This window comes from Penicillium odoratum, assembly GCF_028828045.1.
Source record: "Penicillium odoratum strain IBT 22623 chromosome Unknown utg000005l_segment0_segment0, whole genome shotgun sequence".
Taxonomy (NCBI): Eukaryota; Fungi; Ascomycota; class Eurotiomycetes; order Eurotiales; family Aspergillaceae; genus Penicillium; species Penicillium odoratum.
The window spans coordinates 7,192,473-7,218,865 of record NW_026643147.1 but is presented as its reverse complement, the minus strand read 5'-3'; the positions used below and the strand labels follow the sequence as shown (position 1 = coordinate 7,218,865).

At 47.3% G+C, this 26,393-nt stretch overlaps 8 protein-coding genes across 8 annotated transcripts; 3 read left to right on the top strand and 5 right to left on the bottom strand.

Annotated features, from left to right (window-relative positions):
• Window positions 1-32: 32 nt before the first annotated feature.
• N7520_008288 (4-hydroxybenzoate octaprenyltransferase) lies at window positions 33-983 on the bottom strand (the record flags this gene model as incomplete). Its single annotated transcript, XM_057142222.1, has 1 exon — window positions 33-983. One exon carries the CDS (start codon window positions 981-983, stop codon window positions 33-35), a length of 951 nt encoding a protein of 316 aa, XP_056996228.1.
• Window positions 984-1,733: 750 nt separating this feature from the next.
• On the bottom strand, window positions 1,734-3,345 carry N7520_008287 (FAD-dependent oxidoreductase; the record flags this gene model as incomplete). The annotated part of the gene is made up of 4 exons (XM_057142221.1): window positions 1,734-2,201; window positions 2,263-2,624; window positions 2,715-2,986; window positions 3,050-3,345. The coding sequence occupies 4 exons, from the start codon at window positions 3,343-3,345 to the stop codon at window positions 1,734-1,736; spliced, it is 1,398 nt and encodes a 465-aa protein (XP_056996227.1).
• An 837-nt stretch (window positions 3,346-4,182) lies between these two features.
• pyr4 (meroterpenoid cyclase pyr4) lies at window positions 4,183-4,985 on the bottom strand (the record flags this gene model as incomplete). The annotated part of the gene is made up of 2 exons (XM_057142220.1): window positions 4,183-4,393; window positions 4,465-4,985. The coding sequence occupies 2 exons, from the start codon at window positions 4,983-4,985 to the stop codon at window positions 4,183-4,185; spliced, it is 732 nt and encodes a 243-aa protein (XP_056996226.1).
• A 1,394-nt stretch (window positions 4,986-6,379) lies between these two features.
• On the bottom strand, window positions 6,380-8,069 carry N7520_008285 (cytochrome P450; the record flags this gene model as incomplete). The annotated part of the gene is made up of 4 exons (XM_057142219.1): window positions 6,380-6,807; window positions 6,864-7,520; window positions 7,580-7,793; window positions 7,857-8,069. 4 exons carry the CDS (start codon window positions 8,067-8,069, stop codon window positions 6,380-6,382), a joined length of 1,512 nt encoding a protein of 503 aa, XP_056996225.1.
• Window positions 8,070-9,912: 1,843 nt separating this feature from the next.
• Window positions 9,913-17,516, bottom strand: N7520_008284 (uncharacterized protein; the record flags this gene model as incomplete). The annotated part of the gene is made up of 5 exons (XM_057142218.1): window positions 9,913-10,808; window positions 10,868-14,513; window positions 14,570-15,321; window positions 15,376-16,849; window positions 16,986-17,516. 5 exons carry the CDS (start codon window positions 17,514-17,516, stop codon window positions 9,913-9,915), a joined length of 7,299 nt encoding a protein of 2,432 aa, XP_056996224.1.
• A 904-nt stretch (window positions 17,517-18,420) lies between these two features.
• On the top strand, window positions 18,421-19,420 carry N7520_008283 (class I SAM-dependent methyltransferase; the record flags this gene model as incomplete). The annotated part of the gene is made up of 4 exons (XM_057142217.1): window positions 18,421-18,582; window positions 18,638-18,658; window positions 18,709-18,855; window positions 18,914-19,420. 4 exons carry the CDS (start codon window positions 18,421-18,423, stop codon window positions 19,418-19,420), a joined length of 837 nt encoding a protein of 278 aa, XP_056996223.1.
• A 1,820-nt stretch (window positions 19,421-21,240) lies between these two features.
• N7520_008282 (uncharacterized protein) lies at window positions 21,241-22,801 on the top strand (the record flags this gene model as incomplete). The annotated part of the gene is made up of 3 exons (XM_057142216.1): window positions 21,241-22,390; window positions 22,466-22,531; window positions 22,590-22,801. 3 exons carry the CDS (start codon window positions 21,241-21,243, stop codon window positions 22,799-22,801), a joined length of 1,428 nt encoding a protein of 475 aa, XP_056996222.1.
• Window positions 22,802-24,707: 1,906 nt separating this feature from the next.
• Window positions 24,708-26,351, top strand: N7520_008281 (ankyrin repeat protein; the record flags this gene model as incomplete). The annotated part of the gene is made up of 5 exons (XM_057142215.1): window positions 24,708-25,331; window positions 25,387-25,609; window positions 25,666-26,067; window positions 26,118-26,225; window positions 26,287-26,351. The coding sequence occupies 5 exons, from the start codon at window positions 24,708-24,710 to the stop codon at window positions 26,349-26,351; spliced, it is 1,422 nt and encodes a 473-aa protein (XP_056996221.1).
• Between the last annotated feature and the right edge of the window lie 42 nt (window positions 26,352-26,393).

The window sequence follows — 26,393 nt, the reverse complement described above, 5'->3', positions numbered from 1 at the left end:
TGCACATGTAGACTTGGATCATGATGTGGTATTTAGTACCCACGTATAGAGTACTCAACCGCAAACCCAAGAACCCAAAAAATACCGCTAAGGAAGCAATACGCCTTCGCATTTTTCTCTACTCCTGAAGATCTCCCGATCTGAGTTGCCTTGAGAAGACCTTTGAACCCAAAGAAATGGCCGCCAACAGATATAACAAAGAAGGGCATACCAAGCCCAGTGAGTCCTCCAGCCGTCGCAAGAAGAGCGGTCGACAGGTAGAATAACGAGTATGCCAGAGTTGGAATGCAGTTTCGGAACCGAACGGCCATGCTCTTCACTCCGACTTTGATGTCTTCTTCAATATCCTGGCACGCGTAGACCACGTCAACTGTGATAATCACTGTTGCAATGAACAGGAACATACACACGGTTGGCAGAAGATGGTCGAGAGGATCCACCCCTAAACTGTGCATCGTCATCGGGATAGCCCACCCGATATTGGCGAGAGTTACTTGAGGGTAATTTGTGAATCTTTTACCAAACGGATAAAGAAGGGCGAAGAAGATCTTGATGCCGGCTTCAATGGCGCATTGCCACGGAAGGAACAACAAGACCGAGCTGCCACAGGCAAAAAGGCTAAAAGCGAAAATTGCGGCATTTCGTTTTGAAACAGCTCCTCGGGGGATTGGCCTGGATTTCGTTCGTGCGATTTGGGAATCTAGATCCGAGTCGATAAGATCATTCCAAACGCATCCAGCACAACGTAGAAAGAAGGACCAAATGGAAAAAATTGCCAGGCGATTGAGCAGAAAAGATGCCGGCAGGTCTGTGGCAATTGATGCACTAAAAGCAATACCAACAAAATAAGGCGAAGTATTGAGGTAGAAGCCCAGAAAGCGATGGATCCGTGACAATTCCGCATAAGGCAACAAAGAATGAGGAAACCAGTCGAGTATTCTGCTTTGAGGAATTGTTGCCGTATTCATATTCCTGGCAGCCATTTTGGCTGGCATTTTGACGTGGAGAAAATGGATTATCTGGATTGCGCTAGACAATGCAGTATGGAGTTCAAGATCAGAAGTGAGACAAGGCAAATTTAAGTAGGGTATCGTGATCAGCACTTTGAATGTTAAGGATAAGAGAGCCAAGGTGACCGAGCTGGCAGACAAAAAGTCCCTGAGAATAGATCAGAGAGAGCAAATGACACAAGTACATCACACCGCTGGTTGAATCCCAAAGAGCCAGGTCTAGAAAGAGATGCCGTGGACCCTTCAACAATTTCGCGTCCTTGCTCATAACATTTTTTTCGGATGTCAGACACCTGCTCAACTGCTGTTACACTGCATCAAAGGAATGCGAGGGCGATCAAGTAGATCAAGCTTGGAATTACTTCAGATTTAAGGCGCCTTGCGCCGATCGCTACCTACTTGTTTCGTAAAATATTTGGATAGAATCGTACTTTGTCTTGTCCGCAGAACCCCTTCATACTTATTGCATGTACTATGTATACAAACTGCGTTGTCATCCACGTATTTACCTATTTTGCATTCAGAAGCTTGATGCGATAAAGATATTCAAGTTCACAGCGCCGAAAACGTGAAATGGACAAAGCTCCATGGCAATTTTCTAGGATAAACAAGGACATGCGGCCAAGCTCTGAGGTAAAAGATTTGCGACGACCATTAGCCGTACAGTTACTTCTATGTCTATAGAGTGCTTCCAAGCCATTCGTGACAGACGACTACAGAGGATCATGACGAATTCGGGCGCATCCACAAAAAAGCCCAACAGATAGTAACAGGGATAATCCAAAGCAGCCTCCACTGTAGCAGAGCAGTTGTCTTGACCTTGGAAGACTTTTGAATCCAACCTGGTCCCGAACGGTCGGGAAATGGAAGGTAATCAATCGTTTCTCCGTTGGCCAGAACCTTTGAAGTTGCGCGCTCTACAAGACCACCTATGAAAGGAAAAATATAACGACCGCCCAACGCCTTCACCCAATCATCCCGCGTATGAAACCGGGCTCCAAATCTAGATCGCTCGTATGTACTCTTTGCACGCTCGTATCGCAGGCTTTGATACTCCCGAAGCATTGATTCAATGTGAGCCTCAGTTGGGCTGGGAACGTCATCCGTGTGGACAAGACGATTAATCAGTGACGCCAGAACAGCAGCATCCTCAATGGCTGTATTTGCTCCTTGACCAATGTTTGGTGTCATCTGATGTCAACAACGTTAGTCTTTATGTGGTTTCAATCAATGATAGTGCATGGGTTATTACCTTGTGCACGCTGTCCCCAAGGAGGACTATGCGATTGAAATGCCAAGTCTCAAGGAGCCCCTCCTCAAGTGCAGTCATAGACGCAACGAGTCTATTCCTCCAGAGATCTTCAACGCGGATATCCCCCAGGATGGAAACATGTGACAATTTGCTGCAAAGATCGGCAGCGTCGTCAAGGGAATAACGAGGGACATTGGGATAGACATAAGGTTGATCAAGCTTCTGGATGATAAACCAGAAGACTCTTCCATCTTTCCCATGGAACGTTATAACAGAAAATTGATCGCCGTATCGGTTTATATGCTCTCCTGTTTCTAGTCCGGGTATCGGCTTCGATATTCCAAATACGCACGTATATTCGACTTTGAGAACTGAATTAGCAAGATTAAGAGGGAGTTAGCATCCAATCATCAGACCATTTAAATGCTCATTGTGGGAAGGGGGTTAAGAACCTTTTTTGTCGCTTTGCGAAATGTAACCGGGATGTATATCATCGGCCAACCGCCACATCTCGGATCGGGTACGGCTGTGGACACCATCTGCACCCACAATGAGATCGGCTTCAAAAATACTCCCATCATCTGCCAGAACACTGGCGCCGTGTTCCCCAAGGCGTACTTCCGACACACGCTTGTTAGTCAAGACCTTCGATTTGTCGGGGTAATGGTCGAGCAATATTTCCAGAACCTTCTGGCGATCAAGAGATACTATAGGGTACCCGAATCTGTGATGCAATAAGTCAGAACAATAACGTCCTGTACAAGAAATCACTGAGTATGCGACAAACAATTCATGCACTTTCTTGGGCAGCAAACTGCTGAAAGAAAATTGATCCGGATAGGAAATGTGCATCCGGTGTATCGGTGCGGTGAGCTTTTCGAGGCTACTATAAACTTCCAGTTGTTGCAAGATCCGTGCTCCATTTGGCCAGATGCCAATGAAGGCTCCTTCCTGGGGGGCTATCTCAGCTCGCTTTTCCAGAATGATATGGTCGATGTTCGCTTTGGCCAGACAATGCGCAAGAGTCAGGCCAGAAATGGATCCCCCAACAATGATGACTTTGAAATTGGATTTCTCCATCATTGCAGATATTCGATCGATATCCAGGTCAAGGGGAAAACCACCAAAATGTGGAGGATATTTGACACCGTGAAGAGTGTGGGTCTTTAGAGCACTGAGGACGCGCCTTGCGAGGCTTGGGGGACTGGAGTAGATTTTTTGTCGCGAGGTTTTTGGGGACAGAGAGCAAACACTACCTGGGAGCGTGGAATGGAAGCGATGAGGTGTAATTGTGGCGCAGAAAGAAAATGAATCTCAAGGGGGTAGGTGACCGAATCCGATGAAATTCGTGGATTCCGCAGCGATACCGATGATTGGTGCTATTCTTGATGAAGCAGTCTTGTTTATGTGCGGCCTCTAACCCTTGCTTCAGGCAGCTCTGGTGCATGACGACAAATATGCAACGGCTCAAGTGCTTGATTCTCTTATCAAAGTATTGCTTGCCTAGGAGACCTGAGGCGACCGCTCTTTATCCCTCGATTAAATTTTGCTACGTGCTGTAGCTACTAGCCACCTGGCAGCACAAGGATGGTACGTTGGATGGCTTGAATAAATTGAGTAATCACAATCTCAATGTGACCCCATACCATATTACATCACCTGCGCACATGGTTTTGTCGTAGCGTATAGAATATAGGTCATCCAGTTTTACTCAAACGACTGAACAAACGTACAGCTTAAGAAACCCGAAAATCATCAATCCATCCACGCCACCATTCCACCATTCCCAGCTATTGACCCACACATGTATACCTAACACCTGAGATGCCGCACAAAATTGATGCAGGATCAATTTATCTGCCTATCCATGTATTGTGGTTTCATCATTTTGCTCCCTGGTCACAGGGCTTCGATGTTCTTCTATTTGACCTTCTTTTGCCCCACAGCAATACGTTTTTCCTGACGTCGAACAACATAATACAGGCAAGGGTATATGATGTCAAGGGTGAGAGTCAATCCAATGTAAAACTTGCACATTGGGCTTTCGAACCACGGACCTGCAGGGGTATCACAGATATAGTAGATTGTGAGTTTGATAAAGCCCCCAAAAGTTGCAATCGCACGTAATGACCTTTTTCCAAGTAAGCATTCAAGATATTGGATATAGGGAACCTTGGGAAGATTAAGGGAACGAAGACATACCAGGTCAGAATAGAAGCTCCACGCGTGCTGTTCCGGCTCAAAAGCTGGCAGATTGGCCCGAGGCTTGCCAGTGTTTGACATAGAACACCCCCATAGAAAAAGCCCAAGTCAGGCCCAACCTCAGCTGCAAAAGACAGCTGACCCGCAGTAAAGCCAAGAATTACCACCAAATAAATGAGGTAGATGTTGTTTTTCACTATCGGTACATCATTCCATTCATTCGGTGCAAACTTGAGTATGTACGAGACCACCGCAAGATGAACCAAAAACCATATCTTTACACCTCCTTCCCAGTGTGCACTTGCAGCGGGGTGAACGAAGGCATAGACAAACTCCCATGCGATATCATTGCAAAGAGGGAAAATTCCTGTGTTTGGAACTTTTTCTCTCCCAGAAACGTACATCATACTGAAGTAATTCAGGGTCCAGCAGATGCCTGCTAGCTTTCGAAGGAACTCTGCAACAGCACCGAGTTCATCGCGGTATTCCAACATAGCCGAGAGTATAGTAGAGTCTCCCATAGCTGGCAAGCTGAAGAGGAAGATTGGGGAAGGTGTGAATTGTTTCACGACCGTTGTGGACAATTACCCAGTGACTGAGCATTGAGTATCACCAGCGAGTTTCCTTCAGAGAAAAGAAAAGTGATTGTGCGATTTTTGAGATGCCGAGCAGGCAGAAGCAGGTCCTTCATCACGAGTAAAGATTTTCGACGCAAGGGATGCTTACTTTCAGCGCCGCCCAAAAATTCGAATTCATACATGCTGTCGGTATTCCTGGGTCATGTGACCTAGGTAGCCCGAGCTTAGTTTTGGTCTGGGGGCATATCCTCTAGACCTGCTCTCTCTATTCTTTTTTCTCCTGATATCCCCAAAATCATATACTGTTCTGTGTGACGCTGTTTTCTATAATACTATAGTCATCTTCCCCGCTTAGCAGCCCATAGGCGCTAAGATATGCATAAAACATATAATTGTTTGGGAGCTATATTTTGTGAACCAGTGGACACACGCACAGACACTAGAGGGATCATCGATAAATAATTCGTCGGGACGGGTCGAGGCGCCGTGCGGCCTAGTCCACGGGTGGAGTAACAACATTAGAAGTACCGGTAATACCCCCCGGAGAGTACGTGCCGGCACGGGGCGTAGTGGCCGGTGAACACATGGTCCGTGCTTTCATACATTCCCAACATGGTAAGCGAAGTGGAAACCATGCCATTTTTGCATGCCAGTAGTATTTACCTGGCCCGTGTATTAGTGTGGAATCGGAATTTTGCGGACTATTACAGAGGACAGAGGAAATGAAATTCACGGATTTTCGCTAGGTAATTGAGCGGATATTGTGAGTTCAAGATGATAATGCCATCCCATTGAAAGATGAGTGGAGGTGGGTAGTCGGAAGTAGACCCTTTGTTCTCGCCTAGTGCTGCTAGCCCAGTGAGCAGGCCACCATGTTGGGAAATATACCAGTTGACGGCCATTGCCTTAAGTCTGCAACTGTTGCTAGGCTAACAATTCTCTCCCCAGGTACTTTTGGAGTTTCGATTATCGTGCCTCTCTTTTCTGGGACATACTACCGCAATCAGTGGATCATATTACATAGGCTCCAACAAAATGAGGTAACTGGGCGATCAACTGATATGATCTCAAATGAACGCTTTTGTAAGATATAGCAGGTGTTCAAAGATATAGTCGCCTCCATGATCACAAGAGTACGCTGGTATTTCAGGCATAACTTGCATCGATAAATTTCTTCTTCTGTCTGAATATTTAAAGTTGTCAAAGACACCGAAAACGAGCCATCTGGCGCTGATAATTCTGGGAACAATACATTCATTATCTGGGCAGGACAAACTATCATACTATCCATCCGAATTGACTCTAGTACAGAGGACACTATTATTGAGCCCTTAAGCTCACAGAGGAATTTCTGCCTGTCGCCGTCTGATAGAAATTTTGGCAGTTGGATCTGCAGCTCTCCGCATCCCGAAGACTTGCACCTTGGGCTCACATCCGTCTGCCAACTTCAAGTCATACTTCAACAAAATATGGCACAAAGAGATCTTGATCTCATTTGCCACAAAGAATCGTCCTGGGCAAGCATGTTGTCCAAACCCAAAACCCATGTGTTCAGGGGACGGCGAAACAAGTTGAGCCGCGGCTTCGTTCTTCCGGTTATCAGTCTGGCGCAGCTTTGCAAAGCGGTATGGGTCGAACTTCAGGGGGTCAGGGTAGATGGTCTCATCCCACATTCTGTCACAGGACACCAGCATCTTATCGCCCTTGGGAATTACTATTCCGTCGGACAGGACAACGTCTTCTCGGACAACACGGGCCATGAAGGCTACAATATTGTCAGAACCAGCTTGCTAGATATGTTTGGGCTAGGGATGGACTCACCAATAGCCATGGGCTTCAGTCGCTGGCACTCCTTGATCACACTATCCATCAACTCAAGTTTGTAAAGGGTCGTCTTCTTCCATCCATGCTCCTGAACCACCGAGATAATCTCCTCGCGCAATTCACGGATTAGTTCATCGCGACCACAGATATCGAGAAGAGTCTGTGTTAGCAGATCGGTCGTAGTGTGAATGGCAGCCGCAGAGAGGCCAAGCTGCGCCGCCGCCGGATCGTACTTATCTCCCTTAGCAATATCCTCGAGCCACTGGAGTGCATCATGATATTTGACACCTTTTCCTGCACGTACAGCGTCGCGTCTCTCTTTCACAACCGGGTTGATAATCTTTCTCGCTTGCTTGACCTGGTTCTGGGCTTTTCGACTACCTGGTAGGTATCTCACAGCAATAGGGCGCAGGAATTCCGGCAACAGGCGGAGCTCCTGGGCGGCGCTGAATGCACTGAGAGTATAGTTGATCGTAATGTCAAGCCACTCGGGGTTACGGCAGATCTTTTCCCCAAGGAAAACTCTAGAAGAGAGCTGGGCAACCATCTTGAGGACAGTGGGTTTAACCTGCATATCACGCCACTCGGTTGAGTCTCCCCATTGGGTCTCCAGAACGTGACTAGCTTCGGTAGAGAGCGGCATCAGGGAGTTTGCTAACGGATCGACTTTGAATCAGTAACGTTGCTGCAAGCCGATTCACGAGGCGACTTACCCAAATTCTGCGTAATCTTGATCCGGACGAGATCCTGGACGATGGTATGGTTGGCTACAATTCCGAATGGCTCAAAGCCCGGAAGATCGGCATGTAGCTCGGTTTTCAAGTTATCGGACAGACTCAGTTGAGGGAGGCTGCGGATCTCATTGGCATACTTGGGTGAGAGCATTGTTCTTGTGCCGACATCAGTGATGATTCGAAACACTCCGGCCTAGAGCAAACAATGAATTAGTAAAAAAGCTTCCTGGGCTAACCTGTTAGCACGGGTGCATACTTCATTCAATCCTTTCTTGATCAGGGTGGCAGCATCTTTCATGTATCGCGCGCGTGCGCGGCCTTTACCAAACTCCCATGTCTCTCTTGCATTGATGAAAGGGAGATTGGACTTTCGAGATGAGGAGGTCAAGAAAAAGAAGACCACCGGCAAAAGGATCAGGACAATTGGTATGGACGCCGGAGAGATATGAGACAATATTTCAGGCGACATGGTTGATTCATGTGCCATGTGAAGCGAGACGATATGCGCAGAGATTATTTTTCGAAGGAGTCGATCACCCCGGACTCGCAAGATGGAGGTCTTTTAGGAGGTAAGCATAAAGGAGATACTTAATTTGACGAAATTGATGCAGATCTATGCAGGAGGACAATGTGAATAATTTTGGTGTTACTCCAAGATCTTCCGGTCAACCCCATGACAATGGCAGTGTAGATTAAGAGATAGGAGAAGGGCTGGAGAAAGTGGGTGGTCCCTCACTCACCTACAAGGACTAAGGAGACCTGGAATGTGAGTCGAGCCCGAAGAAGAAAACAATTCCGCTTGTTCCACGTAAACCTCAGCCTCACGAATCTAGATCCTAATCTGGACGTTGTGTTACACTATCCCATGCATGCATGCCAAGGTTTGTGGCGTTTCCATCTGCAGCTTTCAAGGTTCAGTGACGATCCCAACCCGCGGACATAGCTTGGACCCACATGATCATCTGCCGGAATTTAAATCCTTACCTGCTACAATTCAGGCAAGGTTCCTGCGAATGTCATTTCCAGTCTCAACAGATTTTCACGTGTTTTTGTTTTGTTCCTATTTGTTTCTTTTTGTGAGGTATCTTTTAGGATGTCTCAAGTGCTTGGATGCTTTAGGGCCGGGCCGGAGCGAATAAAGTCTTTTCGTGCCAAGAATACCAAAAGTCTCCACTTAATCAAATCGGTCAAGGCAAGGACTTGAGGGGTCAAAGTTTCCCCTGCTGTAGTATATCATGATTGAAGCATTTGAAAACTGATGCAATTCGAACTTCCAAGATTCCAGGGCAGGCAAAATTTTTCGATAATTTTCCAGCCAGGGGTAAGCACGCAATCAAGCCAATCGAATTACTTTGAGTTCAAATGTTGATCAGCTCCGCTCATAGTATGTATATGCCATTCAATATGCCATATGACATATGTGCCCTTGATAGGATTTCTACTTGATCATAAGTGACATTTGAAGAGTATCAGCTTATCTCGATTGCATGTAGATGCAAGAATCATGGCAAGACAGTCCATGTAAGGAGGATCTAAATCTTTTAGCCTTGGAAAATGACACTGGATATTGACACCCTAGGCACCAGAGGTCTAACACAGAAGTAACAGAAGCGGGTCCATAGATCTCACAATCGTAAAACTTCCAGAAGATAGATATGCCTGTTCAAATGTCCTAGTCAGACCAAGACTCGCTAAGCACTTTCCAACGATTTCCAGTGCAGCATAAGCAAAAGAAGCACTAGTGATGAGATACGCAGGGAGGAGGAACTCAGTCTAGCAGACACGTACATCCATTCTAATAGAGATCGTCCCCCCTTCCTCCAGCAAAATTTCGATCACAGAAGAATTCAGTATTTACCTGGAGTGACAACGAAGAAAAGAGATCTTAATTTGTGCGTGTATTAATGCATAGACTACCACCATTGCCATCAGCAAATAAATGGTCCCAGCAGCAAAGTAAATGTAAAACGTGTGATTATGATGCGGCAATTCATCCTGGGTGTCATCATTAAATGAGAAGCTAGCGATCAAGTCCAACATGTACGGAGATGTCCCACCCGAGTAGTGTTCCGATGTCATGATGTCGATATTACTAAGTCTTGCGCTGGCATAGGATCTTTGATAGCTGGGAAAAGAGATTCAATTTGTATCAACGTACCAAATAACAAAGGTTACTTTCAAATTAGTCAAAAAGAAATTGCTTGCCACCCCCCGAAATGAGATATTGCCTCCAAGATGAGGTGTGGTTTCTGGATACATGTAGTGAGGTTGTTCATATCATGTGCTTGAACAAGAACATGGCGCTGAAGACTTCAAACATGCGACTTCAAGAATGCAAACCCATCTCGAATGGCCTGCTTTGCTTCCTGATCACGTTTTATGTCCGGATATATATCAAACAAATGCACCGCATCCAGGACCCTGATTTCCGCAGTAACACCGGCGTCGCAGAGCGCAGCATATGTTTTCTTCGCCTGAGAAATGGGGATCAGATCATCACGGGTACCATGAATGATGAAAGTAGGCGACTGGTATTTGTGGGAACGAATCTGAGCAAGAGGACTGATGGCCTGAATATCCCGAATGCTGGGTTGTTTCAATTCGGAAATTGAAGTTTTGAGGTTCGAGCCCAGGCTGTTAAGTAGGACCGGAACCGTTTGGCCAGTCCAATTCATGTGTAATGCGATTCGGCTTCGAGCATCACTAGGATTCATCCATCCACCCAGTGATGAGGGAGGGTTATATGCAGTGATGGGCGTAGGTTGGACGGCTTCCCACTGGTCATATGTACCAATGGGAGTAGCAGACTCACCAAATGGCAGGTTTGGCTCGCTCCAAAAGGGATCCTCATAATCTGTTGGACTATAGAAGGAGAGAATTGCCTCCGGGGGTCGTACGTCAATTTCCGCAGCAGTCCAGGCAAGCGTCATGGCAAGATGTCCACCGGTTGACCAACCAACGCTGACAACATGATCACCGTCAGGTTTCACGTCAGAGCGCTGCAGCACCAAGCATGGCAGTACCTTCCGAGCCCACCTTAAAGCATCTCGGGAATCTTGCATGGGCCCATCCAAGAGAGAGACCTCTGGACAGAGGCGGTAATCAATGCTGATAGGCAAGAAACCTGCGGCAAGTAATATTTCTGTTTGCTCGGGGCGTATATCCTTGCGGGACAGCATGACATGGCCACCGCCGTGGATCATGAGGGCTTTGGAATATTTCAGCCATGGTTCTTCACTGGAATATCTCGGAATTTGGTTCACGTACCGATAGGCCGTGGTCGGCCAGATGTATCAACTTCGGAAGGATAGTAAATGTCCGCCTGTAGCTGGACGCCATCCTTCTCTGCAAAGGTTACCGTCTCCTCGGTGATAAGAGCAGTTCTGTCCGGCTCAAGCTTGGCTGGGGAAGCCACAAATAGTCGTATAATCTCCGATTCCTTTGAAGCGTTACTACTCCAATCAACCCAATGATAGCCAGCCTGGCGAAGAGCCTTATCCCAAACATGTTCATTAGCAAGGGCATGCTGTCGACCATCGTTGAACATCCACCACCCATCGAGTAATCCGAAGACCAGGTCAAACCAGAACAGATTCCTGGTCAGCTCAATCAGACAGAGAATTCCATCCGGCCGCAGAAGGCTATTGATGTTCCTCGTTGATTTCGTGATGTCTGGAGTGGCGTGAACACAGTTTGACGAGAGGACCACGTCATATTGTCCAAGCATCTCTTGGGGAGGATCTTGATCCACATTGAGTAGTCTGTAGCACATGAAGTCGTACTTTTTAAATCTCTTCCGTGCGAGAGCAACCAATGACGATGAGATGTCTGTGAATGTGTACTCGAAGCGTAGCCCAGCGACGTCCGCGAGCTGAGAAAGAAGGAAGCCGGTGGTACCACCAGTACCAGCACCGATCTCGAGGACCTTGATTTCCCTGCCAGGGTCAGTCTTGCTGAGAACATCCCGGAGGAGTTGAGTCAAAAGGATGGTGGCGGAATGGAACATTGGAGCATGGGTGTACACATTTCCGATGAGTTCACGTGCTTCTTTGTCCTGGAATAGGATGACCAGAGGATCGGCTGACCCAGTCAAACATTGAGCTAATTGAGCTCCAGTGGTGCGAAGAAGGCTATGTTCTGGCTCGTGATGAGGGTATCTTCGGACAATTTGCTCATGAAGAACAGATGGATGTGTAGACGGGACTGCTTTCTCTGTTCTTAGAGCAACATCCCCATGCATTTGCACCAACTCAGAAGATACTAAGATTGAGTACAATTGCTCCCTGACCTGATAGTGCTGAGGCAATACTTGAATCTGTGGAACTGCCTGTCCGGGTCCGAATGACTCAAGTGCGACCCCCATGGCTCGGAAAGCCTCAACCACATAAGCTGTTACAAGGGCCATCTGCTGAGGATAGACCTTATCACAGAATCCAGTCCACTGGGTTTTCTCACTATGAGCGGTAGTTTCCTTGAGGCTGGAAAACACATCCCTTGACAACTCAGCAAATGAATCACCCACGGGAGACGTGGCTCTCGTCTGGCTAGTACGAATCAACCTTCCATCGGCAGGGTTCTCTGCTAGGGTGAAAATTGGCTCGATTTGTGGGGAAGTACCCGGGAAAATTGCATTGGTGAGACTTTGGATGTCGGGGATATCCATCAATGCGCTCAAGGATAAATCGAACTCGAAGCGCTTCTTGATCTCATTCAATACTTCAGTCCGCATTAGAGAATCAACACCGATATCTTCAAGGCCTGAAGATGGAAGCAAATCCGCGAGCGGGATACCAAGCAGAGTGTGGAACATCTCTCGAACAGCTCCCACGTGTCCCCCGTCGGCAAAACTGTCTTGCTGAATAATGGGCAGACTTTTTAACTCCAGTAGCTGGGCCTCAAGTTGGGAATTTATTTCAATTGGCTGGGGGGCCGAGACAGGAGAGCCTTTATTCAATTTCTCAAGCGCGCGAGACAAATTGGACATTAGAACACTGGTGAATGTTGCAGACATGATAGCTACAAGCATCTTTCCACTTTCAGAGTCGAAGACGAAAATATCACTTGTGAACTGCTTCCTGGAAGGCCGTTCATAGCTGGTATATGTGGTGGTTGTTCCAGTGGACTTGGTGTCTCTTTGAATATAGACATCACTGAAAAAGATGTCCCCGATGGCACTGCATACAAATACCTCGTCATCCCGAGTGTCGGATAAGCAGTTGGTATGGATACCGGCGACCTGAAGGAAATTGTCTACTAGCACAGGATCACAAATGCTATTCGCACTTGGAGAGTTTTGTAAGGAAACCAGACCCATGGCTTCATGTCCATTGGAAAACACTCTTTTGACACCTCGGAAGTAGTCTGCGTATGCGACAACTCGATTGAAAGTCTGGTAGACGGTTGAACCCATCAGACCACTGGAATCTGATGATTTGGAAATGCCTTCTGCGCGTGACGGGGTGATGAGGCGGTCGAGAGATCGGAAACGCGAGGAAACCTTGGATCCAGCGTCCACATTGTGAAGTCCGATCTTACCAGTGGCATGTGTTTCTGGGAATGACATTGCCTTCTGTGTAAACAAAGAGAACGACCACGTGAGTGCGGTACCGGTTGTTGATAGCCGAAGACGTACTTCTCCTTCAAACTCAAGAAGCAACGGGGCAGATATACTCAGGTCTTGGACATGTGGCATGAGCCCATCAAGTCCACCCGATGCGAGCTTGCTTGCCGCCTTCAAAATTATCTCGATATAAAGAGATGCAGGACATAAATTTTGACCAACAACGGAATGTCCTTGTGCGCACAAGCGGTACACAGCGTCAGAAACGTTGATGGAAAACACAGTGTCTCTGGTGTTTTGTTCAAGCACGTTTACAAGTCCATTTTCGGTCTCAGGCATCGGTGGAGGTGTCTTGGGAGCGAACGCATGCGGATCAAATGCAATCCAATGCTTGGTCTTCGCAAATTGATAAGGCGGCAAATTCATCGACTTGTAAGAAGGTGCTTGATGATAGCTGAAGGGCCAAAATTGTACTTCCGCACCCTTGGACCAAAGGTTTGTGGTGGCGGTTGCGATGTTTCGCTGTGCTTGATTGTCGTGAAGATTCACGGATTGGAAAACATGTCCTTGGGGTGATCTGGAAGACTGGATAATCTGTCGAATCATCGGGATTACAGGGGAGCCTGAACCAGCCTCAAGCCAAATGGCTGGCCCAGCAGCCTTCAGTGCTGCATTATTTACAGCTGAGTCGAAGTGAACAGGCATGCGGCTATGCTGGACGATTTTCAAGGGAGTCACAGATGTCCAGTCCCCCAACACAGAGCAGGCCTCAATCGGAATTTGTGGCTCATGATACTCCAGTGACTGAGCAACTTGAGCGAGACCAGGAAGAATTGCGTCAACCAGTCTGGAGTGGAAACCGTGAGTACTACCGAGTCGCTTTGTTTCGATGAACCTGGGCTTGTCTGCAGCCATAATCTCAATTTTCGCGATGGAACCCTCGTCCCCAGCAACAACCACGCTTTGTTGCCCGTTGAAGCACGCGATATCTACTGCGTTGTTGCAAGCATTAACCAGATCGCGAACATCTTTTTGTGTACCTTTAATGGACAGCATGCTACCATGCTCCATACCCCAACTGCCATGGATTAGTCTGGCTCGTTGGGAGATTAGCTTCATGGTGTCAGAGAGACTCAAGGTGCAGGAAATACAAAGTCCAGTGAGCTGCCCGAAGCTGTGCCCGATAATACGGTCCACTTTGAGTCCTGAATCCATCCAAGCCCTTGCAGACGCGTATTGAATAGAGAAAAGGATGCAATGCAGAGATATAAGATCTTCATTTGGACGGTTTTGGAAAATCGTCGGGAACAGACTGGGTAGGCCGAGCGCTTTGCAAGTTTTCTCGCATTGCATCTAATTTTCGAGGATTAGAATGATGCTAGCTTTCAGGTTTGAAAAAGACGACTTACCAAATGATGCCTCAAATGTCCACATGAATTGAACAAGTCTTCAGAAATACTGGCCATGTTACCAGTCTGGCCGCCAAAGCAAAGGATCACAGGAAGTGGCTTTGCCGGTTTCGTTTGTGTGTAGGTACCATCGGAGATCACAGTAGTGAGCTTTTTCAAAAAGGCGGGAACATCCTTCGAGTCTGCCGAGAATGTCGCGGTGTAATCCATTGATCGATTTTGTTTGACAGCAAGGTTGTACGCAAGATCTTGCAGCAGTCTCACATTTGGTTTGATTGATCTGATGGTCACGAACTTGTGAAGTGCTTCACAGTAAGCGCGCAAGGACTCCTGAGACTTTGCCGAAAAGAAGATGGGGACTTCCAATGGGCAACGTTCGATGTATTCTGAGTTAACCGATGGACCTCGGTACTGCTTGACCAGAAGGGCGGCATTACTTCCAGCGGCCCCATAATTCGTCACCATGGCCGCTGGATGCGAGGACTTCCACTCGATAGATTTTTCAGAAATTGATATGTTTTCTTGATCGGCACAAGGTATCTTAGAATTCAAGCGATTGAAATTTGCCTGCTTCGGTATCCTGCCCTTTTGGATCATCATAACCGTCTTCAGTAGCGCTGCAACTCCCGACGAGGTTTCGGTATGCCCAATATTGTCTTTGATAGACCCGATGTACAGCCTTTCGTCGCGCATCGCTCCACCAAAAACCTGTCGAATGCTATCAAACTCAATGGGGTCTCCCACTTGCGTTCCTGTAGGAATATCAGTATCAGTAACGAGTGATGTAGGAGGATGGGATGACATACCAGTCCCATGAGCCTCGACATAGCTGACCTCAAATGGAGAAGTCGCCCCAGCGGCAAGGGCTTTACGATACAGAGACTGCTGAGACTCTGAAACAGGCACAGTAATTGGGGAGCAGTTAGACCCTTGGTTAACAGCTGAACCTGCGATGACAGCCAAAACAGTATCGTGATCGCGAAGGGCGTCTTCCAATGGTCGCAACATCACCAACCCGGCGCCTTCACCACGGCAATACCCATTTGCATCAGCATCAAAGGCCCTGGATGCACCAGTCGGAGACAAAAAAGAGGCAGCGGCCAGATTCTGAGTCACTTTTGGGCTGGTCATGACGTTCACTCCTCCTGCCATTGCAATCGCGCATTCTTTCGCCTGCAAGGCCTTGCATGCCAGATGAATCGCCACAGCGGCGGAAGAGCAAGCGGTATCAACTACCAACGATGGACCACTCCATCCAAAGTAATGACTGATGCGCCCGCTGTTAAATGCTTGAAGGGTCCCGGTGGCGGAAAATGCGTTAGAGTCCCGGGACCCAACGTTATCCGTATAATCGTCCGAGCCAACACCAATATAGCAGCCGATATCCGAGGTCAATGAAGCAGCGGATATCCCACAATAACCGGCAGACTCCATCGCGTTGTATGCAACTTGTAAGAGGAGACGCTGCTGAGGATCCATGGCTTCGGCCTCGCGAGCAGAGATACCAAAGAATCTATGATCGAAAGCGTCTGGATCATCGAGATAGTTCCCGAAAAAGGGCCCCTTTGGCTGTCGTAACATCTCGGACAGCCTGAATCGATCATCGGGCATCTCAGTGACAGCGCATCGTCCTAACTCAAGCATCTCCCATAATGCCTCGATAGAATCTGCCTGGGGATACCGACCGGCCATCCCAACAATTGCAATCGGGGTCTCTGGAGCGTCACAGTGACCGTTGAGAGTGCTATTTCGCACAGCTGCGACCGCTTCCGTTTCTTTGTGAGAGACGTGGCCATTAGTGAGCCCGTTTGTGTCTCCACGCAAATGAGAATGGTCACTTCCCAGTGTTGACTGCATTCTCACACTCTGGGGGACGATAGATTTGTCGCCTACCATAAGCAAGCGAGCAGTGTTGTCAATTTGTCGGATTTGGTGAAATGCATTGGCCACGGTTGGAAGCCACTTGCATTGCATGATCAAAATGGATTCCAATGCAAGAGCGAGGATATCGTCTTGGGCAATGACGTTCCCATCCACGTTGGATCGGAGAGGCAGGCGCAATTTGGTTTCAGCTGGTAACTGGAAACGTTTGTCTTGTCCAAAAAACGTGACCATATGCTGAAAGGCAATTCTGTGTGCTTTATGATGGAACCTCCCCTTCAGAGCGATGGGCTTAGCTGATAGATCATGGCGTGTAAGATCTTTGACCAGCGCGTCCATCTCATCCCCGGACACTGTTACTGTCATGCATTTTGTGTCCAACTCACATGACGCGTAGGCCTGGACAGGGAAGTTAGACAATTTTTCGATGAGGGGTGTCCACGGAAGGAAAGAGTAGAGGGAAGCAGCTTGCCTTTGGATGGGATGCCATCACGTGTTCAAACGCCTTGCAACCAGCAAGGTCCTTCCACCTTACAACGACGGACCGACTGCTTCCATTCTTCAATTCGTCCAAGTCAACCAGAGCGCCGATGCAGACGGCGAGTCGGACAATTGTCGCTGTGACTGACTGAAACTCTTCCTTCTCCTTAGCGCAAGCGACCACAACGGCGGACAGGAATCCAACGCAGAACCCTTGGGCGTCAATGATCTTTTGCTCATCATTCCGATCATTGAGTTTGACGAACTCCACTATTTGACTAATGACAGTGAGGGGAGTCAGGATCACATTCGTAGGCTCTGCGGTGGCCGGTGATGGCAAGCCATTTAGCTTTTGTATCAAACCGGCAATCTGCTCATTCCCTGAAACTTGGCTGAGGGACGGCAAGGCCTTGGTTATATCGGCCCAGAGCGAAGGCAACTCAGTGAGAATATCCCGTATAAATTGTACAGACGGATCTTCGGCCAGAGCTTTGCTTATTTCAGCCGCAACCTCATCGAAATTGCTGCATTGTGGTCCGAATAGAACGGAGACCGGACTTTGGACGCTGTCTGTTGAAGGCTGCATAGGGCGTAGTAGATATTGAAGAAAAGGAAACGCAGGATGGAGATGTGACCAAGTTCAACTAAGTGAGATCAAAGGTCAAATGTTCTCCATTAAAGAGAGATCCTATCAAACACTGTCAAGCTCTGCCAAAAAAAAAAAAAAAAAAAAAAAAAAAAAAAGGAAAAAAGAAAAAAGAAAAAAAGAAAAAAAAAAAGGTCTAGCAGGCCACGCAGATTAGCCTGCTGAAGATCTTACATAGCTAGCTTCAGACATCCTCGTTTAGACGCATGTATCGCAGATCCAATTCCACCATTAACAAGTCGATTTCGTCAGGCGCCCCCTGCAGGGCTCAAGTATTTGAGATGTCTGGTCCAAGGTAGGACTGCATGCGCAATTTCCTACATTCAACCAGAATTCGGGTACATTCTTTCTTCACCCAACATGTTGTCTGATTGACAGAGAATATCTGCTTCTGGGATCTAACCAATCCGCAGAGATGCCGGGGTCTGGTGGCTAGCTGGCGCTTATAATTTTAGAATGTTAAATATCTTTGTTGATCTATTTGTTTATTTTGACTATCAAGATATGCCTTTGGGTAATCTGATTGGAAGCTACCATACATTTGCACTCTAGACCAGGTTACCCCTTGCACCTTAGACGAAAATCCGAGGGCCAGAAGGCTGACCCGCCCACTCACTTCATTTCACCATGACAAATTTATTTGGCCCTAGGCAATATTGCTACTCTGCTCACCGCAATACGCACGTTCTGTTGATGTGATCTGCAATTCCCGCCGATCAAGTATAAAAATATCGATTTGATATGAATCTCGCATGACATGTTATTCATGAAGAGTCTCTTGTAGCCAATCTACTCTTCTTGGACATCTTGTTTTTCTTGCACCATCTCACGCTGTCTATTCACTATGCATCCAGACTCTCAGCTTCAAGACGCGGTGGCGAAGGGCTTCGACCCCAAACTCTTATATGATCCTAATCTCAACCATGTCGATGAACCAGTCCGATCCATCCTCGAGAAATACAGCAATATCCCCGCAGACAAGATCTTGGACCACGTTCGTCAACTGGTCAGTGCCGCAACCCCAAATTCCTTTCTTAGCTGAGATCACTAACCATTATCAGAGAGATCGAGCATTCACGATCGTACGTCTTTTATTAGCATTCTAGAAGACGACCCTACTCACCATGTTCAGTTTCCATATGCTTGCATCGGCAAGTTTTCCTTTCTCCAGCTTAGCATTGCATCTTCGCCCCTCTATCCTGAGTTGCTCCGCCGGACCAAAGACGGAGAGAAATTGTTGGACCTCGGCTGTGCGTTTGGTCAGGAGCTTCGCCGGCTGGTACGTTTACACCTTCGTATTCTCTTCAAATGTGGGCGAAGCCAGCTGACAACCATAGATCTATGACGGCGCACCGTGTTCGAGCCTCTACGGATCTGATATTCGTCCCGAATTCCTTGAGCTCGGTTGCGATCTGTTCCTTGACCATGACAAAATGTGTGACCAACTCATCGGTGCCGACATCACGGATGACAATTCGGATCTGGTGGTCCGTTTGAAGGGGGAGCTTGATATGGTATACATCTCCTTGTTCCTTCACGTCTTTGACTGGGACAAGCAAGTTGAAGTGGCTAAAAGAGTGCTTAACTTGCTTGCTGCTAAGCCAGGCTCACTCATTCTCTGTCGTATCATGGCGTGTCGGGATCAAAGCCTAATCAATGCCACCCTTGGTCGCATGCCATACTATTATCACGATATGTCCAGTTGGAACCGCCTATGGGAGAAGGTTCAGCATGATACATCCCTTCAACTTGATGTGCAGAGCTGGGAGCAGCCGGATGAGCTAGCATCAAAGCATCCCGTCGAGGGAGTCTATGTTCTTGGGTCTTCAATCAGACGAAAGTAACTGATGAGAGATGTGATGTGACTGCTCGCTCTACAGCTCAAGAGCAGTTCAAACACTGTTTGGACTACCGTATTTTGCCACAGCATGTATCTAGATCGAAATGATTCCTTGGTTAGAAGAATCAGAATTATCTTCTTTTCCGACTTCAACTGTTCTCCACGGTGACTAGCGCCACCGGTAACCAATCACTCTGCCAAATAAATGATACTTTCACCATTTGCGCACTGGAATCTCTGATCTTAGCTGTGGAACTATCTTATCTTCACTTTCTAAAAGTAAAAGAACTCGCATTTTACAGTTTCCCATCCTGTAAAGGGTTTTCTGAAAGCTGCCCTAAATAAGGACACCCTCATTAAAAGCATCCCGAAAAATGGGAGAATAGCTGAAAAAACACCCCAAAAAGATTCAAACGCCCTCCGCACCCTTCGGCCAGTCTGGTCTTAGTGTCGTAACTGTATTCCAGAAGAATATCACTGCCCAGGTAGGCATCCGATGTTCCTTCCCTTCACCGTCAGGAAAGATCTTTGGCCTTGACAATAGCCCCATAGTAGTGTCAACGAACTTCATCATCTCGATAACACACTTACATATATAGTCAACGTTACAAAATGTGCTATATAAGATTATTTAAAACTGCCATGTAAGAACGCCTCGAGTTTCCAATCGGCCAGCTACCCAAAAAGTCTCACCAGCCAAGAAGAATGCAATGTTCCAATTATCAATCTTAGCCACGTAGAAAGTCGTGTTAAGCGGTGGGTCGGGATCGTTTAAATGTTCTGGTGGTCGAAGCCAAGTTTATGAACATATGCGAATCAGAACGCAATCACATGTGCAACATTGGAACCTTGGAAATATGCTATCTACTAATAGCTTCAAACATTTGAGTGGGGGCACATATCCATCTCTGAGACCGTTCATATGTTGATAAAATGACGTTCCATATTTGAAGTAAATTGAACAAGAGGACATAGTCTTCTCCTCCAGGTCTCCATTATCTACTAATCATTCACTACCCTTTAGCAATTAATTGCTTTAGGCTCTGGGTCGTCTTATAATATGTCGAACCTGCATATGTCCACATGTGTAGCTCGATCTCTTCAAGGCAAAGACAATTAACACGAGTGCAGTAAAAGCAACAACAAGCTCTAATGATAAGCTTTTCTGTATATGTACGATGACTAGCAAAATCTAAGGGATAGACCTGTTTCACTGCTAACATTAAGGTCTGCCGAGATCGAAATCAATTGCAGACATAATCAGTGTACCTGAATATGGGAACGGTGATATCTGCACCGTTGCTTTCTGTGGGTGTATGACTCTTCTACAGGAGGACTACATTTGGAATATGGCCATAATTATTCATCATCCTGATCTCCAATTCGATGAGCATGCTGTGCAACCCAAACGAGGCAAAACCATGTACTGGTCATATTTTGCGGAACTATTCGGCCCCTTCCCTATGTTTCCTGGGAATTAGGTGGCTGCTTCATGGCTACGATGGTACAGACCCACATACTTTGGAAGGCTGAGATGAACTGAATGATCAGACCATTCCAGTACTTCAGGTAGCTACCCACTTCTGGGTCCACTCATGTAATTCGATAATCTATATATTATCCTTACATCTCATTTCCACCCTCTTAATGGCCGCATAGTTCTACGTCATGTCTTACCATGTAAGTGGAGCCCCATTGCTACGCTAGTGAGACAAGAGCTGTGGGGAGCTTGATCGCCGCATTCCTCAGCTATTTACTTGAGTTTGGAGAGCATCCAGTGCTTTCTTTCCTGCTACAACCATCATTCAGTCCTTCGCTTTGACCATGATTGTCAAATCCTCGCTCCTGCTGCTAAGCGCAGCCTTTGCCTTCGCTACCGACCAAATCCCGATTGGCGGATCCTCGGCATGTCTGGCCTCCAGTGATCCCAACGCCTGCTGTACCGGGGGAGCAACGACTGGCGAGGTGGTCATTTCTGGCCGTACTTTCGTGTTCACTTGTGGGTCGAAGTTGATATCCCTCAATTCGAACAATGCCCAAACTTACAATAATGCTCATGAGTGTGCATCGGAGTGCGCGGCCGACCCATCCTGTGAAGCATCAGCTTTCAAAGCAAAGGGCCAGCCAGCTCGTGGTGGAAAGAACTGCTTCTTCTTGATTGGCGACAACATGGACCAGAAGTCTGATGAAGCCTGGATTGCCTTCACGGAAGTTATTCCATCTTGTTTGGAATCGGATAATCCCAACTCTTGCTGCTCTGATCCAGGTACCAAAGAAGGCGAGGTCTTAATCGACGGCGTCCTCTGGAAGTGGACCTGCGATTCAATTCTCGTATCACTCAATCCGACGCACAGGCAGGCACTGAACGTCCAGGATTGTGCTTCTCAATGTGCAGCTGAAGGATGTGACGCAATTTCCTACCGAAAGCTTGGGAATCGAGCTGACAAGTGCTTCTTTGTCCAAGGTGACAATAAGAATCAAAAAGAAGCTACGACATTTATTTCGGTCGCGAAGGTCGTCGATGATGTTGTTGAGCCCCCAGCCCCTGAGCCTGGGTGTGAAGAAAAGCTTGCGGAAACTGATCAAAAGCTCCAAAATTGCCTCAGCAACCGGCAAGATCCTGCCAAATTGACTCAATGCGAAGCTGAGAAGCTTACCTTGCAAAACAACGAAAAGGACTGCCGTCGGGAGGCTGAGCAGTTTGAACAGAAAAAAGAAGAATGGCGTTTGAAACACCAGAAGTGTGAAACTGAAAAGGGAGATATCAATCTTGACAAGCAGAAGTGTGAGAATGACAAATCAGCCCTGGAGTTGCAGCTCGATCACAAGAACGATGAGATCGCGGCGCTCAATTCTCAAATCACGACCCTCAAGGGCAAATTGTCGGGGCTTCAGCAGTTATATGATGCTTTAGAGATCGAGTGCAACGGAGAAGGTCCTGATGGAAAATGCCGTACGAACATCTACGACGCCGGTAAGTAGCGTGATCTTACCACTCTGACAGAAGTGCGATTTTGTATTTGATCCCAGACTAATTATCGAGTCACAGAGCCTCGTGATGATCTATGCATTATCGATGCTGGAAATGAGAAGTTCAAGATTTACTACGGCAAACGTTTGTTTACCCTGAAACATATCATATTGAGAATCATGATGGACTAACTTCTGTGTAGTTGACGATGAGGGTTTCTCGGACCTGGGTAGTGGAAGGGCCAACTCTTTCAAGGACTGCGCAGAGAGGTGCGCTAACTACAAGGGCGCGAAGAAGTGTGTGCGTTTCATGTGGAGCACAGACGGCAAAGACAGATCCTGCTACATGAGGTCGCACGGACAGGAGAGGGTTCCTACCCAGTCATCAAAGTGGAGTTCTGGTCAGCTTCTTTGATTCACGAGTTAGGCATGCGTGCTCTCAAAACCTATGGAAAATCTCCAGAGATGATGACGGTAGGATATATTCAGAGGATACAGTGGTGGCAGATAGCGCCAAGGGGAGAGAAACATAATAAGATTTTACTGAGTTTACTATGGTGTACGAGTAAACATCTGACAGACTAGATATCAAGTGCTTTCTCGGGCCATTGGTCTCGAGCGTGCCTAGGCATGCCTCCATAAGATTTTGGGTATCTAGCAACGCCATTTGAATAGAAACGCTTTTTCAGGGACCTTTCCAACCAACTAGTCTATTCAATTTTGGATAGTAGCAACAATGATATGATACTTAGGTCTTCTGTGTATCTTCTGTTTTTTTTTTTTTTTTCCCGTTGCCTTGAGTGGTGTTCAACGATGTGGAGCCTGAATTATGTGGCAACAGTGTTGCAATCTCTAATTTATTTCCTTTAGACGGTCAGCGGGGAGCCGGATTCGAGATAGTAAGGATTCCACTTTCCTCCCCGGCGCTGTCAATTCACAATTTAGTTACAACATAGGAGCTGATCCCCAAATCGAAGTTACGAGCCCTTTGTTCTTTGTATCTGGACCTTGTGGGTCTTACTTTCTACCTACAGTGGTCCGCCTTCTAATTCCCGAACCGATCTGCAGGGAGCCGGGCTAGCCGACCCTCCCGCCGCGAACATCAACAATATATCAATAACATCATTGATGCCACCTAACATGCTCGTACTTGGGGGCGAGGTTACGTTCCAAGGTTTCACGAGTTATCAAATGAACAGATTCGAAAAAACTTGAATTTGATCGCCGCTCAGAAAGACAGAAGGGGGCATGCGTTCGAGACCAATGATGCTGGAGGCGGATTGGGGCCGGTCAGTGTTCTACCGGCTCCGCTCCCCACTTATGGTTCCAGATCTCTCTTTAACCTTCTTAGCTGCAGTAGAACAATGATCCTAGGTATCCGTGCGGGTGCGGAGCAGCCCAAGAGGAGTCTAGGTCCAAATGCAACAATCAGCTGCGCCACTAGCCTCCTCTTCACCGATACTCTGCTGCAAGGGTCTAGAACCAGCGCACAAAAGCCATAGTCGCCTGAATTAAGAAAAGGAAAACGATATGTTACTTCCATGAAGGTGATAGCCCGGAGACAGGATTCGACGTAAGCTCTCACGCTATTCCCATGAAATGCTGTCGAAGATAGATCAAACAAACAGGAGAAAAAAATGAGGAAGGAGATCGATCTTTTGGCGAGATTCTTCAACTGGGGATACCTGTTCGGCTCAACTACTCCCATCGGCTAGATCAGATACCCACTCTGACGAGATATGGTCAAAATATGTCGTCTACAGCATTAGGGTTCAGCTTAATGTTTCACGGCGTATGAGTGATCCAAGCTGCACATGTGGTGCCGATGGAAAAAAACAACCCAACTGACTACAGGCCCATATTGCAGGCACTAGCGATCATTCGGACATCCACTCAAGGGAGAAGCTGTTGTGTAACCCCACTGAACCAATCAGCTTAGGTACGTTTCTAGAAAATTGATGTCACGTTCTGGTGATCAACGACTGGGAGAACCGACCGCCATTTGATTTGACGTCAGTGCTTTGAATGCATGCCTGAGTTCTCGTTCATTCCGAGGCGGGTTTTGGAAAGATGATCGTTTTACCTTGAAACATGCGCAAGCTGGGTGATAGATCGTGTGCATTCACAGAAGCGAGGTGAGCCCGTGGGCATTACGTGTTAATAGGCACGGTTACGCTGTCATACAGCTACAGAAATGGTGCCATGGCGTCTAGCCCAGGGTATAAGTACGGCTGCGATGAAGTCCTTGATGAGAGTATCTCACCCTGCTGAAATCTCAAAATCAAGCCTTGCCTAGCCGCTACTTGACCGGGCACTTCACCATGACGGAAAATCTTCACACCCACGCGAGGAGTGGAACTCTCAATCTAGAGAAACTTGGTCAACTCCTCATACAATTCGAAGTTAATGATGAGGATATCTATGGTGACACAGCCCTTGATGTTGCAATCCGTCACGGCCACGTAGGTGCAGTGAAGCTTCTCCTTCAAGCCGGTGCCGACGCCAATAGAGTGCCTCCGGGTGGCAAGAGCCCTATCTATGCGGCCACTCAAGCCCCAAACAGCGGTCGCATTGTTGCACTGCTGCTCAAGCACGATGCCAAGTCGGATGAGCCAGTCTCAGACCCGAAAGGTGACACTCCTTTGATGTCGGCGATCCGACAAGGCACCAGCCCCGAGGCCATTCGCGCCCTCGTACAGGCAGGAGCATCTATGGATAAGGCCAATGAAATTGGCGAGACCCCCAAGAAGCTTGCTGACAAGTCCACCAATACTGCCGTCCATAAGGCCATTCGGCCCAAAGACGAGGCGCCAGAATGGAAGCCCGAGTTAGAGAACTTTCTCGTGAGCTCTGGATTATTCGCTCTAGCCTACTTCAAAAACTTCAAGGATGTTGGCCTTAATGCTATCAACCGTGTTGCTGCATTGTCGGAACCAACACCAGGCGTATGTCTCTTCTCATTTCTATCAATTTCATTCCAGATTGGCTGATCCAAACTAGCAAATCCCAAATCCTCGGACGACAGAGGAGTTCAAGTCAAACCTTGACAACTTCATCCAAGCAAAGGGTCTTGAGGACTTCTACCCTACTGGTAGCGAGTACGTGGCTCAGGTAGCCGAGAACTCAGCGAGGATTCTGAGCAATTCAGCTTTCCCGGGTGCAACGCCTAGGAACGTGACCATCATGTCCCGCCAAGCATTGTATAAGCCTGTCTTTTACTGCGGTAGGTCAAATAATTGATTTGCGGATGTATAGGATGCTAAAGTTTGTTTACCTCAGATGACAGTGGCTCTATGAAGAATGACAACCGTATGGATCGGCAAGCAACCATGGTTCAACGAATAGCAAGCCTTATTACACAGGCTGCGCCTCCAGAGGGCGCCCTCGTCGATCTGCGCTTCATAAACAAGAGCGACAAGCTCAATGACATCAGTCCCAGTGATCTTTCCTCGAAGATGACTTTTACCCCCGATGGATCAACCAGGCTGGGCACAAACCTAAAAGACAAAGTTTTGGAAGATTTCCTCTACGGACCAGTGAAAAATGGTAACACATTGAAACGGCCATTACTCATCCTGACGGTCACCGACGGATGTCCAAATGAGGAGCCTACTTCGACATACGAAGATGAGATTAGAGCATCACTCAACTTTGTAAGAGCCAATGGCTACGGAGAAGAAGGTAAGACTTTATCATGGCTCTGAACTGACAAAATTGCTAACTTAAAGCAGCCGTCCGATACGACCTTAGCCAGGTGGGTAATGCGCCCGAGGCTACCGAATTTTTGAAAAGCTGGGAGATGAACAGTCTTGTCCCCCAGAACGTCAATGTGACTGCTGGTGAGTGATAAATGATGAACGATAGAGCGAAAAGGATCAATCAGGCTGACATTCTAATCAGAGCATCTGGATGTTGGCTTCGAGAATTTCAGAGAGAACGATGCTGACCTTAACGATTGGGTATGAGTACATCCATGGAAGATTAACCCTCGACTTATCACTGACGAG